Source organism: Vigna radiata, chromosome 7 (genome assembly GCF_000741045.1).
Source record: "Vigna radiata var. radiata cultivar VC1973A chromosome 7, Vradiata_ver6, whole genome shotgun sequence".
NCBI lineage: Eukaryota > Viridiplantae > Streptophyta > Magnoliopsida > Fabales > Fabaceae > Vigna > Vigna radiata.
The window spans coordinates 6,700,859-6,719,723 of NC_028357.1; the positions used below are offsets into that span (position 1 = coordinate 6,700,859).

General features: G+C 31.1%; 2 protein-coding genes and 1 non-coding gene across 5 annotated transcripts; 2 read left to right on the plus strand and 1 right to left on the minus strand.

Annotated features, from left to right (window-relative positions):
* Positions 1 to 837: 837 nt before the first annotated feature.
* LOC106768573 (probable magnesium transporter NIPA1) lies at positions 838 to 6,675 on the plus strand. Of its 2 annotated transcripts, none has more exons than XM_022783023.1 (9): positions 838 to 1,071; positions 1,328 to 1,401; positions 1,509 to 1,565; positions 2,840 to 2,930; positions 3,064 to 3,224; positions 3,335 to 3,462; positions 3,535 to 3,672; positions 4,246 to 4,338; positions 6,103 to 6,675. In XM_022783023.1, exons 2-9 carry the CDS (start codon positions 1,362 to 1,364, stop codon positions 6,268 to 6,270), a joined length of 876 nt encoding a protein of 291 aa, XP_022638744.1. In that variant the 5' UTR covers positions 838 to 1,071; positions 1,328 to 1,361; the 3' UTR covers positions 6,271 to 6,675. The 2 variants fall into 2 exon arrangements, with proteins under 2 accessions (XP_022638744.1, XP_014509288.1); XM_014653802.2 differs by having other exon boundaries at positions 839 to 1,071; positions 1,182 to 1,401.
* A 5,120-nt stretch (positions 6,676 to 11,795) lies between these two features.
* Positions 11,796 to 11,877, minus strand: TRNAS-AGA. Its single transcript has one exon. It is a non-coding gene; the product is annotated as a tRNA-Ser (tRNA).
* Positions 11,878 to 11,969: 92 nt separating this feature from the next.
* On the plus strand, positions 11,970 to 13,960 carry LOC106768572. Of its 2 annotated transcripts, none has more exons than XM_014653799.2 (2): positions 11,970 to 12,105; positions 12,206 to 13,960. In XM_014653799.2, exon 2 carries the CDS (start codon positions 12,359 to 12,361, stop codon positions 13,703 to 13,705), a length of 1,347 nt encoding a protein of 448 aa, XP_014509285.1. In that variant the 5' UTR covers positions 11,970 to 12,105; positions 12,206 to 12,358; the 3' UTR covers positions 13,706 to 13,960. The 2 variants fall into 2 exon arrangements, with proteins under 2 accessions (XP_014509285.1, XP_014509287.1); XM_014653801.2 differs by having other exon boundaries at positions 11,973 to 12,105; positions 12,184 to 13,960.
* Positions 13,961 to 18,865: the final 4,905 nt, after the last annotated feature.

An 18,865-nucleotide genomic window follows, 5' to 3' on the forward strand; every position in this document is an offset into this window, starting at 1 on the left:
TCCTCCACCTCCACCTCCTCCATGCTCTCCTGCGGTCCCTCGCTGCAATAATGAAGGATGCGGGAGATCGAACAGATGTGAATAAAAGATCGTATAGGCATAAGAGTTGTCTCCACTGTGTGTTGTTGCCGCTTTTACCACCATGCACGACCGTCGTAGACTCCACTGTGTTTCCATTGTTTGGAGCTCTTCTTAGCAAACATTTGCACAGAAGAAAATGAGATGTCGAGGGTGAACAGAGAAAACTGACTGGGATTTTAGGGCTATCTTGGCCCTAATTTAATCCCACCCCATTTTGTGGGGCCGTGGGGCTAGGGGCTTTTGGAAAGCCCCCTTAAATGTGGGCCAAATAAAATGGGGCTAAGTGTAAAAGGAATCAGAGTTGGCCTTAAGGCTTTCAAAACATTTGACAGCTCTACTAAAAAGTGCAGCCTAATAAGGCCCATTAAGCTTTTTCATCTTGAAATGGTCTAAAATATATCTATTGAAGAAATATTTACATATTCAAGTCATTGTAACTAATTTTGCTAGTTTAATATTATTGCTATTATTTAAAATAAAATATACTTCATTATTATTATCTACTTGAAATAATAATTATTTCAATAATATTTTTTAATATCACATGTTAATTCTATCCGTGCGAAATACTCAGTCAGTCTAATTACTATTCTATTTTCTCACATTCCAAATTTTAGAATAGACTTCAAAGCCACTTACGTGTTCGAAAGAGCTCCTTCAAGACCCCACTGAGACATGTATAAAGTTGTACTAGTAATTATCGTATTATATTTATTATACATGCCAAATATTAATAATGCAAAAAAGGTGTTAGAAAACGTGAATTACGGAAACTCTTAATTTGGGGTAATTGTTTCAGCAAGGTATGCGTGACAACAAAGGGCTGTGTTACTTCTTGTGTCTCTGTTCCATCAGAATTCCATGATCTCTTCTTCCGTCACCTTTGACATCAACGATTAAGGCTTCAACTTTCATGCTCAGGAGAACCCTTTTCTTTGATTCTGGATCATGATTTTCTAGCCAAAAAGTTGTGTGTGAGGTGTCAACAAGGTACATAACTTATCCTTCTAAGGTGTCTCTATGTGCATCTTTATCTTCATTCCATGAATTAATTTTCTTGTTTAATTATTAATTTTGTATGCATATTCAATGGCTTATAGGGTCAAGGGATCGAATTGGACATCTTGGCCCTGCAATTCCTCGATTAGTTTCATAGAAGATATTTTTTGGTATCATTTGTCTGGTTGTGACAAATGGGGGCATCTTCTGACAACGTAACCGGTTTTATTCTGGCTGTCTCTTCCAGCATTTTCATTGGCTCCAGCTTCATAATAAAAAAAATGGGGCTAAAGAAGGCTGGGGCTACAGGGAAAAGAGCAGGTTCGTGATTCCTCTCATGGTTTTTCTTTTCTTTTTGGCATGACAAGTGTTAAATTATAATTTTTTCATTAGTTATTTTGTACTTATTTTTGTTTTTGTTTGACCAGCTTCGGGAGGGCATGCATATCTCCGTGAACCTTGTTGGTGGTTTGGAATGATCTCTAGTAAGTGAATTTCAGTTTTTTAAACTATCCCAGTTCTGAATTTACTGGAGTAACTCTAACATTTTTAACTGCAATACATACATAAGCTACCTTCCTACCTGTTTTAATCTATAAAGGATTTCTTGCTGTGACCAATTGTGTTGTATGTTTGACCTAATTCATTTTTAAATGTGTTGTTGTATTCATTGTTTTACTTTATATGATATACCATTTTGGACTTTTTACTAATCAGTTGTGCAGTTGTGTCATGTAGCTTCTCGACAAGATTTTAAGGTTTGGTGGCCATGCCAAGTCACCTTTTAATATTAATTATTTTTTCTTAGTTAAAAACTATGTTTTAGCTTGAATGCAAAGGAAATGATGCTTGAACTTTTTAAAGTTTTTCAATTAAATGAAAGGTGTTCATTTGTTGTCTTTATTTTGTCTATCAGGGAATTACCGTTTTACAGTTAAGGGTACAAGGATGTAGAATAATATCTACTTATTTGGGCTACCAAAAATTCTTGATTTCTATCTCTAGTAAAAAGTATGCAAAAATAGAGGTATTCCGGTCCTTTTACTCCACCAAGAATTGCATAAAGTGATGGTCTGACATTATTAGTCCCCCTCTCTTCTTACAAAGATACAAAAACAGTGGAAGGATGATGACTATTTCCTTCTTCCATTCTTCTATAATTTGATGAATGTTGACTTTATGTTTTATTTGTTTTTTCTTTTGATGGTAGTACATTACAGGTTAAGAATAAAAGCAACGAGCGAAGTAGGTGGACTTGACTTGCGGGTTTTTATATTTGACGAAGCTTTGAAAGTTCAAAGTTGGGACTGTTTTTATCATAAACTAATGAAAAATTTAGTCAGACGAAGGACTGACTGGGGTTTCATACTTTTACATGATATACAGTTGGGGGATATCTAATACACCCCTTTTTGGTTTTATGCTGGCTTCCATATTCATGAGATTTTATGAAAGAAATAAGCTTCTAATCTATTCATACCTTAAGTAATATTGAGTACGTGTCAGTGCCCCTGTTTACTACTGTTACATGTTCAAGAATTGAAGTTTCGACTTCATATGATTACAGAAGATGCCTTGGCAGAGATCGATGTTGTGCAATCTTACGCACGCATATATATGTGTGTGTTTTTGTGTGTGCATACATATACATCTTTGTACTCTATAACCAGAAATAACGTATCTGCAAATATTCTCACTTCTTACTAATCTCATGAAAAATTCATCTACTAATTCTTTATGTATGCTTAAATTTTCCTAGTGATTGTTGGAGAAATAGCCAATTTTGCAGCCTATGCCTTTGCTCCTGCACTACTAGTAACTCCTTTGGGAGCTTTGAGTATCATTTTCAGGTACGGAACATGGTATTCTTGATGGCATTTGCTTCCTTTAAGACAACCGTGGATGCGCATCTTCATCCATCAAATTTGAATTTGGATGCTGTTTTCGTGTAAGAAATAATTGCAAACTAATATCACCATGCAGTGCAGTACTAGCTCACTTTATCCTAAAGGAGAGATTGCACATATTTGGCGTGCTTGGATGTGCTCTCTGTGTGGTAGGATCTACAACTATTGTGTTGCATGCTCCCCATGAAAGAGATATTCACTCTGTTAAGGAAGTGTGGGAACTTGCTACAGAACCTGGTAACTTTTATCCCTGATGGCTTGGTTTCAACATTCTTAACCATTGAATGGATTCAAGCATTCATGTATTATTAATTAAGCTGTCATTGACTTCTTTTATTCATCAACAGGATTTTTGATCTACGGCTGCCTAGTTGTGGTTGTGGTTTGCGTCCTTATTTTCTATTATGTTCCACGATATGGGCAAAGCCATCTGATTGTATATGTTGGAATATGCTCTCTCACAGGCTCAATTACGGTATCCATTATATCTTCAATGCTCATAATATAGCTACCCTATGTAAAGTTAACTTTGTTCCTTGTTGGGTAGGTTATGAGTGTGAAAGCAGTTTCTATAGCTATGAAGCTTACATTTGAAGGCAACAACCAATTCGTTTACTTTCAGACGTGGTTCTTTACAATTGTTGTCATAGGATGTTGTCTTTTGCAGATTAACTACTTGAACAAGGTAAACTTTAATTAATATCTGTTACTACATGTTCCGTTGGTGACATGTATTCCGAAATACAACTCGATATAATTATGCTGAAGTTAAATTTATTTTTCAAAACTTTCTATTGGTGATTAGAGTGCTAGCATTGAAAATACTATTTTGTTTTTTCTAAGATCTTTAACATTTGAACTTGATGATTAGTTTGTAATCTGTAATACTTAAAAATATCTAACCATGCTTTTGTACAGGACTCTATCATTTGCTAAATGAAAATGTCTGCACTTTTAATCTAATATTTGGCATTTGGATAAGTTACAAGTTATAACAAAAGGTTTTATGTGGTTTATTTATCTTAACTGACATTGAACTAGTTCATTTCCTTCCATCTTCAGTTAAAGATGAATAATACTCAACATGCAATACTTTAGAAATGGCATGGCATATTCAGCATACTCTGTACACTTTCTTTGATAATTAAAATCAAGAATGCTAAAATCCTTGAAATAAGTGTAATGAGTTACTAGTTCAAGACAATATGCTTATTTATTGTAATGCTATTTATTTATTTATTTTGGAGACATATTTCAGGCTTTGGACACTTTTAACACCGCAGTTGTATCACCAATTTACTATGTCATGTTTACATCATTCACCATTTTTGCCAGCATAATGATGTTCAAGGTAACTAATTTTTTTCTATGGTTCCATATTACACATATTTTATATTGTTTTATACTTTTTCGTTAAAATGTGCTTGGGGATGCTACTAATTGTTTCTATTAAGCAAGTATGCACTAGCATCAGTATATTATCTGCTACCCGAATTATGTTGAAACATTAGATTAACATCAATAATCTGCAACATACTTAGATATTATTAGTAAGAAAAATAAAATATAGTCTGTCGAAAGTAAGTCAATACATCTATTATCCTCTCTATATATGAGATACTTGAAACCTCGTCTTCATAATGGCCATACAATTCAACCATCTATTGAAAAGTCTTCAAGGAATACAATATTAGAACTGGTGAAAGCGTAGATTGCACTTGTTGTATCACTCACTCTCAATCCACAATTTTAACCATTTCTTTCCGTGAGCAATTTTAATAGCATTCATTCATAGTAGCAAAAGGCTCCGGTTTAACATTTGTGTCGGTCTAGAGAAATAGAAAAACAACTCATCATAGCAACTGTACAATCACAAAAAATCCCACTACAAGCTGCATCCAAGGAATCGTCCATCGCTGTTTTTCCATCATTAGTACATTTCACCCATCCACAATCAGGAAGTTCCTAATTAACTTGCATTACATTAGTTGCCTTCTTGGGATGACAATCAACTGAAAAAGCTTTGATAAATTCCTTAATGGTTCATACAACCCATGCAATGGTATTCGGCTATATTAACATAGAAATAAATGATAACACACTAGATTACGGTTATACCATATTTCAGAGATAGTATGTATAACAGTGGCAGCCAAGACAACTTTAGCTTCATCACTCCAATAATTTTGTAAAATGGAGGATAGAACCAATTGAAGAACAAACAATATTAATCTGCATCAGACCATTAAGCCATTTCCAAAATTCAGCACCCATATCATTAATTAATTTAAAACTATCAACAACAAAAAGCCTGCTTTCACTTGGTGGAAACAGCCACATAATCAAAAGATGCCATTGGGCTTCCAAATCTACAAATTTTGTAAGAATTATATTTTATATTAAAATGCCTAAAGGATATATAGCACGATAAGGACAAAATCCAATTTAGGTACTTCAGATATAAGATTCTTGTTTCACCTTGTTTTAGCTAGACTACGAAGAAAACAAAACTACCGGCGGAGTAAGAATTATTTGACGGAAAATAACATTTTTCCTTGTCATGATTTGCTTATAACTTGATGGTTTTTATTTGTATATTTCAACTAGAGTGGTAAAATTTCTATAATTTGGATCGAGATCAAGGTTTATCCCCTTCGCAATCATGTTTAGAATAGGATTTTTAATAGCATTTAAAAGACTAAGAATATACAGTGCAGTCTAAGAGAAATTGAAGTTCTATTAAAAAGATATGGTGACAAATAATAATTCTTCTAAGGTTAAATGGATTTAACATTTATAAGAATGTTAGTGATTACCTAGAAGATGCTTGAGTATGGTTATTACAAATTTATACTGAGCAACGAGATCATTAGAGAAATCATTACCGTACACCCTAGAGGACTAATAACATGAATAGAATAATGGGTGATGAGATTTTGACAAGGCTACAATGCATGATTAACATCTACGATTGGTCAATTATCTGCATTGCTGTATTGTCTTGTAGACTCATCTCATCTGGAGTATAATTGCTCTTAAATAATATCTTCAATCGGTAGTTTGCAAATGGATTGCAAATCATTAACTGCTTTTCTGCTTTGTTGATTTTCTACAGGAGTGGGACACACAAGATGCATCACAAATTGCTACTGAGGTTTGTGGCTTTGTTACAATTTTATCAGGGACCTTTCTTCTTCACAAAACCAAAGATATGGGTAATAAACCCATACAGACTCCGGTTTTTACAGCTCCAGAACATGAGGATAATAGCACAGCGACTTGATATCCATGTTGTTTTTAAACTCTAGCCTGGAAAACAGTGGTTTTTCATCTATGTTTCCAGACTACAGAGGGTTTTCAAATCCTATGAAGATTAAGCTATGTATGAATTTCAAGAAGAAGGTCAAAGAATGAGTGGTATTTCTTGGTTTTAACAAGCTTGTAGTGTCAGGAAAGGCAAAACAGAAAGTAAGAAGAGATAAAGGTTACAAGAAGCAGACAATATTAGAGATTAATATCATAATTTAGTTTCCTGTAATCTTTTTCTTACGAATTTCCCTTTGGCAATTTCTATGAGCAGATGATTTTTTTTTTTTTGTGAAATTGTGAATAGCTAATACTCTAAAATTAGTCTTCATACAAGATCACGATCCTTGAAATCCATTTGAAAGTCTTGTTATGGTCTTCACATCTCAATGTTGTCTTGACTCATGAATGAAAGAAAAAAAAGTTGAATATTCATTTTGGCTGAGTGTACTTGTATATTTAAGATCAATTAAAAAGGCTAAAGTCAATTTTCTAAAAGATTTATTTTTTCTAGCTAGGTCTAATGTAATATGATTAATAGAAAGGTTGAAAATAATAAAAAAATCCGAGTATTTTTCTTACAAACAACCATTTCGAGCTAAATCCTATTATTGTTTACAACAATCACTTTTTGATATTCTGAGTATTTTTTAGAATGAAGTCATTTCAAACTAAATAATTGTGATTTATAAAAAAGTGTGGTTGATCACATTCATTAAAAGAAAAATAATATCTTAAGATAAATACTAACTAAATTATTATTAAACGCAAATAATATTTTTACTCACAAACTTAGAGTTTAAAAATACTTTGATCGATCGCTTAGAAAAAATGCACTAGGATCATTTATAACTTTTACTTCTTAAGAAAATGGTTGAAAGAAAAAAAAAATTTGTTGAAAATCCTTTGGAGCCGTTTTAAGATTTTAAGAAGTTCTTCTACTTCATCTTGCATATGTCCACATTTAAACTTGAAAATACATTAAATGTTAGTTATATAATATTAATTGCATATTTCTTCTTCAAATAACACTTTCATATACAATATAACTTATGAAGCCTAGGTCATATAACTTCTAATGCAAAACCATGGTATTCCTTGCAAAATTAACATACTCTTAAATCAAAGGAGTTGTTGATGGGATTTTAGGTTTTGAAAACATAAGAGACATGTTATATGAAATAGCTTTTCATTTTATTTTATTCATATAATATATATATATATAAAATAAAATATCAAATATTCATAATATCTCAATCTTAATTTGTTAAATATAAATAATAAAATGTGTTTCTTTATGTAAAAATTATTTTAAAAAAAATTAAAACATTTCCTAAAAACTAATTTAAATGAAACATGATATTAAATATTATCAAAAATATATTGTTTACATGAAGCGAATTTAAGTGCATTTTTCAATAAATTATTGACGTAGATAAGTTTTCAGGAAATCCTTTTGTTAGAATGAAAAAAAACCAACATTCTATTCATATATAAAATAAATACTTATAATATTTGAGTATATATATATATATATATATATATATATATATATATATATATATATATATATATATATATATATATTAGTTGCTATATTTTAACAGTTACCGAGTTTTAGGTTAAAAAAAGTCTCTTAAAAAAAACCAATTTTAAATTTAAGGGTATTTTAATAATTTTAAAATTTAATTTAAAGTAAAATAAATAAAAGGTAATTATTTATCATCTTAGTCTAAATGAGAAGTTATTACTTTGTATTATATATTTTTTAAAAGATAGTTGCTTTTTAAAATAAAAAATAAAATAAAAGGTAATTATTTTTTAAAATAAAAGATAATAACTATTGACCAATCAGAATGATAGATATTTACCTTTTATTTTTTTATTTTAAATTAAATTTTAAAATTATTAAAATATCTTTCACTATAAAAAAGAAGAGATTTACCGACGAACAAAAACCCTCGGTACCGACCAAAAGCTGTCAGTAAACCCTCCTTACCGACGGCCTGTCGACGGTTCCAAAACCGTCGGTATTACCCACGGCCTTGTGGCCTTCGGTATTACCTTCGGTAAAATGAATTTACCCACAACCTTTAGACCCTCGATAATAGTCCGCAGGTAATTTTCCATTTTCTGTAGTGTTTAAATTTAAAGTTTTTTTTTTATAATAAAAACTTTTTCTAATCTAAAACTTAATATACTAGAATGTACTAACTAAAACAACTTTTACACAAACATATATATAGAAATGCTTAAGACTACTTATGTTCAAACTTAGCTTATTAATTAGACTAAACTATTTTGTGTCTATTATGATACAGTTAATGAAATCAACTTGAGATATCTATAGTACATCTTTTAGGTATGGAAATAATGTCTACAATAGTTATGAGCTAGTATAATATGTAAATTTTATTCAAGTGCATATTTAAATCCATGCATTAACTATTTTTAAAATTTTTAAGGCTTATTATTTTAGTTCCGTTATTTATTTTATTCTATGTAGTCTCAATCCTATTAAAAATTGCATTCCTTTGTTCTTTGTTTTTATGATTCGATGATCTGACTTACATAATTTAAGAAAAATATTTTTTGATATATCTAAATTTTTTATATTTATTTATTTTTTATTTTTTTTGAAAAAATCAAAATTTATCTTTTTATAATCATGTGAGAGAGGATGACCTCCCCAAAAAACTTTATCACTTACATATGTTATTATGAATGAACATAAATACGAAAATATGAGATATTTTGAATTTCAGTTAAATATGGAGTCTTTTTCCAGTAGTGATAATCAAGCAATTTTGAAAATATCGATACACAATTATTATACTTTATAATAAATTATTATATTATAAAATATTTTCTATTAATGTTATGGAGATATTTTATAATATTTTTAGAGTATGTAAAACATATATTTTAGTTTAGATTTTTGGGAAGCTTTTAATTTCTTATTTTAATTTCACATTAATACAAAAGTTAAAATGAAATACGAAGTGTTAGTAGATTTCATCTAGTCCATGAGATTTTATTGAGTCCTAACAAGTGTGATGAATATTTTTTAAAGGTTAAATAGTTTTTCTTAAACTTACATGTGAAGTTGAAATTTATTTATATTCTAAATTTAGATTTTTTTTTCAAAACTTTGAAAATAATAGATATTGTCATTTTAATTCAATAACATAAACTTTTTCTTTACACGTTAAATTGTGTTTTAGATTGAGATTTAAACTTAAATGAATCAATATAAACAACTTAAACAATATATCTAAAAAATTTCACACAATTAGGTTAAAAGGATTATACTTATTATTTTTAAAGTTTGAAAACCAAATTACATCAAAATTTAAAATATGCACAAATTATAATTTTGCGTCCAAGTTTAGAAACTAAAAGTATATATTTAACTTTTTTTAGTTATTAATTTTAATTATCTATTTGATCATTTTGTGTAATGTCTTTAAGTTATATCTTTGTTAAAAAAATATTATTTGTTAAATATGCAAATAAATTGAGTTATAAGAGTCATTTCACACAACAGTTTATTAAGATAAGAATAAAGAAAGTAATGTATTTAGAATAAAGTAATAAGTATGCTTTTATAAGTTGATGTATAGATTAGTTTATACATATATACAAAAATGTTTTGCTATGATATTTCTTAATTAGTAATTTCGTTTCTGTATTTAGGTCTATAATTTACTCTGACCTAACAATTGAGTTTCAATATTTTTTATTAGAGTCAATTTCATCCATTATATTAAATTGACATTTGAAAGGTGTTATATATCAAATTAGAAGGGTGACAATACCTATTTAAGGAAGGAGATAAATTAAGTATTTTTAAAAGTTCAAAAAATCACAATGACTCTTTTTTAAATGATAAAAACTCAATTAAATAAAAAAATTATAAAAAATTAAATGAATGTAAAACCTAAATATATAAACTAAATTAATAATTAAATCTTGTTTTTATTTGTAAAGTTGAAGTTGTTAAATAAACTTAGACTTCAAAAGATTGTATGAGAGACTTGTATAACAATTGGAATGTTCTAAACAATGTAACCTAGCAACGTAATTAAATTAAAACATCACTTGATAACAATCTACATGTTGCACATACATTTAACATAACCTTGTAGAAAAAAATGCAAAAGTTTCTCGAAATATGCATTGATGCATTGTGTAAATTAGAGTTAATATTTTTTAATATAATGTATTTTATTATAAAATATTAACTTAGAATTATAATTATAAGTAATTATGAATTAAATTTAAAACTTTGAATAATTATGAATTAAATTTGAAGATTTAAACCTTTTAGAAGCAACAAACACAAAAAAAAAGAGTTAAGACTACATATAAAATTTATAAATTGTAGTGTAATGATTTTAAGTTATATTTTTTTAGAAACATTATTTGTTGAATATGTAAATAAATTGAGTAATATAAGTCATTTGGCATGATAAACAATTTAAGATAAGAATAAAATAATAAGTATGTTTTGATAAGTTGATGTATAGCTTATACATATGCAAAAATAATTTGTAATAATATTTTTTTAATTAGTAATTTGATTTTCATATTTACATTTATGATTTATTTTGGTTCCAATTTAATGAAAGATATAAGTTGAATCTTTTTTAAAAAATTAAAAAAATTATAATGAGTCTTTTATAAATAATAAGAAATAATTAAGTAAAAAAAATTAGAAAATAAATGAATGTAAAACCTAAATATATATAGACTAAATTATTAATTAAGTCTTTGTAAAATTGGAGTTGTTAATTAAACTTGAAGATGGACTTTAAAAGATTGCATTAGACGTGTATAACTATTGGAATGTTCTAAATAATCTACATGTTGCAAGACATTCATTTAACGAAACCATGTAGAAAAAATCTCACAAGTTTACCTTGAAATATGCATTGTGTATATTAGTTTTAATATTTTTAAATATCATGTATTTTATTATAAAATATTAACCTAGAATTTAAATATAAGAAACTATGAATTAAATTTAAAGTTTTAAATAATTATGATTTAAATTTAAAGTATTGAATAATTATGAATTAAATTTGAAGATTTAAACTTTTTAGAAGCAACAAATTTATAAAAAAAAGTTATGACTGCATATAATATTTTGAGTTATGACTGCATAATTTTGCATAATGGATAATTTACGAAGACGAGAATAAAATATTAAGTATGTTTTGATAAGTTAATTTGTAACTTATATAAATATAAAAATGATTTGTAAATTTTTAATCAGTAATTTGGTTTTTATATTTATATTTATGATTCACTTTTATTTTAATATATTTTTATTTCAATTAAATTTCAAATTTTTTTAATAAAGTTAATTTAGTATGTTTTCTAATATTTAAAAGGTGGTGTTAGACTCAATTAAATATATTGCAAATTTTATTTTTGAATATGTAATGTATTTTATTTTAAAAAATAATTTAGAATTATGAATCTTCTTTTTACAAAAATCGTGAACAGCAGGATTCGAACCTGCGCGGGCAGAGCCCACATGATTTCTAGTCATGCCCGATAACCACTCCGGCATGTCCACTAGTTTGTTTAGCACTTTTCAATTAATAAATATAAACTTGTGATTCAAAAATTTACTATTATTCTGGAAAATAAATTGGCCGGAAAATTTTTGGTTGCAGTTTTGGAATATAGCTTCTGGTCACTTCATTCTCCAGTGAATTATTATTTGGATATTTTCTCGAGAAAAATTAAGTTTCCGGGGAGAAGTCACGCCGCTCATGTAATTCCAATTCCGAAACCGGCAAGAGTAAGCGAGCTCCATCCTTCTTCTTTTTATTTTTTTTTTTAGATTTTCGTAGAGGACATTCGATTAACTGGTCGCTAGGTTAAATTCGCGGATTGAAAAGGCGAAAAAAGGAAATTAAAGCAACTTGCTCGATCTTGGCGTTCTCGATGCAATCAGAATCGCTATCGGAAAAGGTTTTGGTGCTCACGGAGGAGGAGGGGGAAGAAGAAGAGGAAGATTGCGCAAGCGTTAGCGTAGTGACTGTTGGTTCCCGATGATTCCTCCGAGGCGGAAGAAATGGACCGAGGCCGAGGAGAAAACCCTAATCGACAAGTACGGGGAGATGGTGGCGGACGGTTCGCTGGCGAAGATGCGGACTCGCGAGAAGAAGTTCAAGCCGATTGCTTGTCACGTGAATTCGGTGCACTACGTGCGCGATCCCGTGGCGTACCCTTGGCAGTGGAGTTGGAAGGACGTTTCGACGAAGGTGCAGAACATGAGGCACCAGTATCTACTGGTGAAGCAGAAGATCAAGAGGCCTGAGTTTTCGGGGTCCGGAGGAGGTGATTGTGATGATGGGAGTGAGTTTGATTGGGTGGAGGGGCTTACTCATTGGTCTAACTTTCTAAGGTACAAGGATGTGTTTGGGGATGTTGCACTTGTTGTTGGTGGTCATGGTGGCAATGAGTTGATGGCGATCGAGGATGGGGATCACGGGGATCACCATGAGGATCATGGAGATGGGTTTCTTGCTGGTGCTGGGGGGATGGACATGGTTGAGTTTGGGCAGATGGGTCATTCTGGGGATGGGGATTTTGGGGCTGCTATGGATGGTGTTGACAATGAGGTGATGGTGTTGGGGTTTGAGTATGAGGCCGAGGAAGGGGAGGTGAATTACAATGGGAGTGGTCGAGAGAGGGAAGATGCGGCGGAGAATGGTTTTGTGTTTGAGGAGGAAGGGGAGGTGAATGGGTCAAGTTTGAAGAAGAGGAAGGTGGTAAAGGGGATGGAAAGGAAAGTGTGGCGGATTCTTGGTAACCAACTGGGGCAGTTAAGGGAAATGGAAGCGCGGTTTGAGCAGCGTGAGGTGGAGAGGGAGCGTGAGAGGCAGAGGAGGGAGAACTTGCGAGTGGAGCTTGATAAGCAGTGGGAGAAGAAACTGGAGGAGAGGGAAAAGGAGAGGGAGGAGAGGGACAAGGAAAGGGACAAGCTTAGGAGGCAGAGAATGGCGGAATGGGAAGCTATGGAGAAGGAAAATGAAGAGATGGAAAGAAAAAGAAGAGAGGAAGAATTGATTCATGAGAGGGAATGGGAGGAAAGAATGAATTGCAGGAGGCTAGAATGGAAGAAGAGGGTTGACGAGATGCTAAGCCAGCACCGAGCAGAAATGGGTCAGATGCAGACTCGGTTTCTTCATGAGCAACAAAATCTTACTAGCCAATTGCTTGGTCTATTCTCTCAATGGCCTGCCCAACCTGCTGGCCTATCTGATCATACTAGTGCCAGCAACCATTATCTTTCACAAATGATGCAAAATTTGCATCATGTGAATGGAATTGTTCATGGTGACACTAGGGTCGAGGGAGATAATCAAGAAGATCAATTCATTGTTGATGGATGATGTATCCCTTCTGCCGTTTTGCGCATCTCTCTATGCTGGGGAATCTGGAAACATTTCTGTCACAAGAAGTGTCAAAAAAGTGCACATAACTGTTGAATGCATTTTTCATTGTACTTTCTTCAATTAAGTATGATTGTATACCATGTAGTTTATAATATTTTAGTGTAACTAATTGATATAAATAATGCTCTTCATTTCTTGTTTTTCTCTGTACCGAACTATGAAGCCGAGTGTAAAGGTAACGGTTGTTGTCCAGTGCATGTTTTAATGCTTCTATTCACACTTTCTATAATTTGAAGCCTATAATATGTTCATGCATTCAAGGACTAATTTTCTGTTTGATTTTTAATGTGCTATTCAGCCCTTTATAATGCTTAATGAAACAGCAAATGATATCTAGACTTGTTCATCCTTTGTTACTGTTTCCTGTTACACTTTAACTGAGTTCATATCCTGTATTGTATCCAAATTTTAACTATAAGGCAATCTTGGCCTTGTTTAACCCTTGTGCATGAGTCAGATGTGTATTAAAGGGATTCTCATGGAGTAATGAAATTGAGAGGTGTATTTAGATTTACATTTACTTGTCCTTTTTCTTCCTTACTTTTATACATAGTTAACTTGTACACTGCCATGTTCTCTTTGTAATCGTTAGTTACTGGTGTTCTTCATATTTGGATTTTCTTGTGTTGATTTCTAGTTTTGTTTTGGAAGATTGTGGTGAGGAGCCATGAATGAAGTTGATTGGTAACTAAACTGGAAACTTTTGTATAATATTTTTAAAATTGATATAGCTCATTTCGTCGTACCCTAACAGAAAATACTCTCTCAGCATTCACCCTTGTTATACCAATACCCAAGTGAAGTGATTGGGGCTGACTATTAGCAAACAATACCTATTCATTGAACTTTATTTTTTCAAGAAGTTAGGCGAGAGAGCTTGAACTTGTTAGAAAGTTGAGGTAAACATATATGCTGTTAACTTGTAATAAATGATAAAAATATACTAACTCCCAATTCCTAACTAGAATATAGTTTGGAGAGCTCCACCTGAAGGCAGTGGTCATTGTTCTTAGATCAGTTATGCGACAAGGGAATTCCGACAATTGGCAGCTTTGTGGTGTTATTTTTTAACGAACTTTTTCATAAAGGATTTTTAAGAGAAAAAATAAATTAACTATTTTAGAAGTTAATTTAATTTATAGAAATTGTGTATGATTTATTAAAATAATTTATTTTTAACTCGGAGATAAACTAGTTTCAACCTGTGGGAATTTTATTTATTTTATTTTATAATTTTTTCTTGAAATTTTTATTGAAAAGGATGATTCTGGAAGGACTAACTGTCTTGTTATCTCTTGCTATGGTTGGCATTGTATTAAAATGAATGACACGCATGTCCATATAAAGCAGATTGATTTTCGGGGCAGAAAGTGAGTTATCTGTAATTCAAGAATTGAGGAAATCACCGCGACTGGTTTTGATTTATCTCTTTGTCTGTTTGAAGCAGTTGAACAAAGCTCCCGATGTCAGAGTGCAAATTTGGAGACAGAGTAGCAGGAGCAGCAGACACACATACACTAAAGCAACTTTTTGGTAGCTTTTTAGGATTTATTTTCAGGCCTTTCCAAAATCTGTTGGAAGTGTTTTTTTATACCTCAGCAGTTGCTGTTTTTTTTTTTTTTCTCTTTTCCATTTAGTGTGCTATTCTAATTTATTTAGTTAATCCTATGCTTGTTGTTTGCGCTTGTTGTCCGATACAACTGCTTTTATCTTGCTTGCTGGTTCTTCATCCATGTTACTCTCGGATTTCGTTCATCTTTCCTAGTTATGCTTTGATCTCTTGTGTGTTCTCTTATGCTTGTTTACTTCTACTAAAGAAGTTCTAATCCAGTGTTTTCCAAGTTCTTAAACTTGATTTTCAGTCACTATTGTTGCACTGGCACTGTGTTCGACACTGGGTTAGAGTAGTTGTTGTTGACTTCTCCTTTTAATATTTCTTTTACACTTCAGTCTAAGCATGTATTTCATCCAGTCTGCATTGCATTTTACATACCAACTTTTTCACTTTAACATTCTAATTTTAGTGATGTGCATGTTCACTGCTTTGCTCTTATGTTTGGTTTCATCTAATACTATTTCCCTTTATTGTTTTCACTTTAGCTCCATATGTGTTTTTCTATTTCATGTGCCTTTAACTTCTATCGACTGATGTTTGTTCATGTTAGTATTCATCGTCTGATGGTTTTTTTTTTTTTTTGGTTTCATCTAAATGGTTTTACTGTTTATCATCTAATGGTTTTTACTGTTTAACGTCTAAGATTTTTGTTGTTCATCGTCTAATGGTTTATTTTTGTTTAGTCTGATAGTTTTACTGTCCATAGTCTAATATAGTTTTCATTGTTCATCAGTTGATGGTCTTGCTACTGTTCATCGTCTAATGCTTCTTTTTCAATTTTTATTTTATAGCTTTCTCAACTTAACTTTTTATACTTTCAATTGAGTCTTCCAACTCTCCAATCTTCTTTTTAAACTCAATCAACTTTTATTTTAGAGCTTTCTCAACTTAACTTTTTCTCCTTTCAAATGAGTCTTTTAATCCTGAAATCTTCTTTTTAAACTCTAGGACTTGAATTTCTTGAATTCACTTAAGTTGAACTTTATGCTACATATGTTGAGAAACAAGAACTTGAGGTTGCTTTAGAAGTTACCCATTTTTTCTCGTAGCAATTCCATTTTGTTGAGATGTTTTGACACAAGAAGACTCTTAATAATATCTTCTTTTTTGACAAAAGAAAATAAGTCCATGATTAAAGTAATCTTTAACATTATTAAATCTCATCCTCTTAATGTCAACACCAAACTAATTTTTTATATCATAGAGAAAAAATGTTGCACCACATAACTGACTTTAGATTTTGTTTTGGTAAGAAAACCATGTAACACGAGTAAAGTAATCTTTAAATGTAAGAAACCAATGGATACCAAAAACATTTGGGACTGTTGAGGAATCCCACACATCAATATGAATTAAATAGAAGGAAAAACATTTATATTATTACTACCTGGAAAAGGAACACATTTATGTTTAGCAAGCTCACACACTTCACAATTGAGACTTGTAATTTGTTAAAAAGGAAGGGAATAACAATTTTATGATCCTAAAAGAAGGATGTCCAAGGCGATAGTGACGTAGGAAGATCTTCTCCCTATTGGTCTTTATTGAATCGGAGAAAAAAAGGTGTTGTCTTTTAGGTCTAGTGACAGATTTGGATGGTCCAAGTAATACTAGCCATTCCATTCTCTAACATGTCCAATCTTCCTCCTTAAGTACTTATTCTGTAAAATACAAACATTGTCATAAAAAATAACATTACATGAGAAATCTTGTATGAGCTTTTTTTATGAAAATCAAACTGACAAACAATTTAGGAATATGAAGGACATTTTTAAGGGTTATGGATGGACTTATTTTTAAGGTTTTATCATGTTCAAGTGAATGAATAAAAACCTCAACACAACCAGCACAACCAAAGTTACAATCCCTACATAAACACCTACAACCCTGGTTTTAAAGACCAACAAAACCTTAGATATAGACTAGCACAACCACAACAACAACAACAATGTCACTACAATCACATTGAGGAGTGGCGAGGAGCTATAAGAAGATGCTCATAATAAAGGAAAACTCTATTAGCCAAGAGTTGCAACAACAACCATCACACATAACTAATGACATTCCCTTTTCCATCAAGAGTTGCAACAACCTTTAAGAAAGTAAAGGATGAGAAAAAGTTGATGGATATCTTTAAGAAAGTGGAAATTAACATTTAACTGCTAGATGCAATCAAGTAACTCCTTAAATATGTGGAATTTTTAAAGGAGCCATGTATATACAAAAGGAAATGTGAATACACTGGGCACTTTACTATCCATTACATTATCGGGGAAATCACCATTGTTAATGTCCTACTATATTTGAGAGCTTTCATCAACGTCATGCTAATTGCGATGTACCAAATGTTATACTTTGGAAACTTAAAACCAGCTAATTTGGTGATCCAAATGGTAAAAGAAAAAACATAACTCAAACTTTGGAAGTGGTAGTAAAAAGTAAATAGGTTAATTTTTCCAATTGACTTCTACAATTCTCGATATGCATGATGATCATGCAATGTATCGGGAAGACACAACATCGATGAGACATGAGCTCAACTCACACATAAGGGATTGATACCACCTCATACCCAAAACCTTAAGGCAATGAGTTTGTGGGTCTTCAGGGTCTTCATCCTTATATGATGCTTAACTTTCTCATTTTTATTCAATGTGAAACTTAGACTCAAGCATCGTATAATGCTTTAGTTATTCCTCCTTCACCTAATGATTATTACCCATCATATTGTTTACTCAGTATAATTACACTCAGGATCTAACTAATGTATTATACACCTTTTTATCTATTCTACGTAATTGCATCCAGTGTTTGTCTTGTGCAATCACCCCTTTGTTCTATCATTTATTCTAAGTTTGCCTTTTAAGCTAACTATCAAACATAACATCTAGCCAATTTAAACTACACACTTCATCTACTTATCTTCTGATAGACATATCTTCTTATGCTTTCATAAACACAATCTTTTAATACTTAACATTCCCACACTTGATTAGTATTTTGACCCCAAGACCAGGCTCTACTTAGCTATATTGAAAATCATTGTGTATGTTTGACTGACCTAAACCACTTGTTTGATCCTTCCTTTGATAGGAAAAACTCACTATACACACACTCAAATATTTTCCTAAAATTGAGTCTTACTATTCATTGATAATTGAAGGGCTTTAAATAGTCGTGATACTTACAATATTACGTGAATAAAAATAAACACTGAAAATAAAATATCAACTATCCTAAAAATAAAATTGACTTAATTTATCATAAAATAATATTGTACCTAGATAAGTAGGAAATCATAACTACATATCCTTATTTTATATCTCTATCGAAATCAAACTAAATATTACTAGACCAAAAAATAATAAATAATATTTAAACAAAATTATTAATAAAACCCTAAAATTTAAGTTTATCCCAACAAACTCCCCCATAAACTTAAATTCTTCCTTCCTTCATTCGACTTTCCATGTGCATCATCA

What these genes read in the sequence shown, in the direction of transcription:
- LOC106768572 (XM_014653799.2), top strand. Translation starts at nt 12,359, where the DNA reads ATGATTCCTCCGAGGCGGAAGAAATGGACCGAGGCCGAGGAGAAAACC.
- LOC106768573 (XM_014653802.2), top strand. Translation starts at nt 1,275, where the DNA reads ATGGGGGCATCTTCTGACAACGTAACCGGTTTTATTCTGGCTGTCTCT. An exon ending in GTGGTTTGGAATGATCTCTA is followed by an intron (nt 1,566 to 2,839) that starts GTAAGTGAATTT and finishes AAATTTTCCTAG; the next exon opens with TGATTGTTGGAGAAATAGCC. An exon ending in CTCTCACAGGCTCAATTACG is followed by an intron (nt 3,463 to 3,534) that starts GTATCCATTATA and finishes CTTGTTGGGTAG; the next exon opens with GTTATGAGTGTGAAAGCAGT.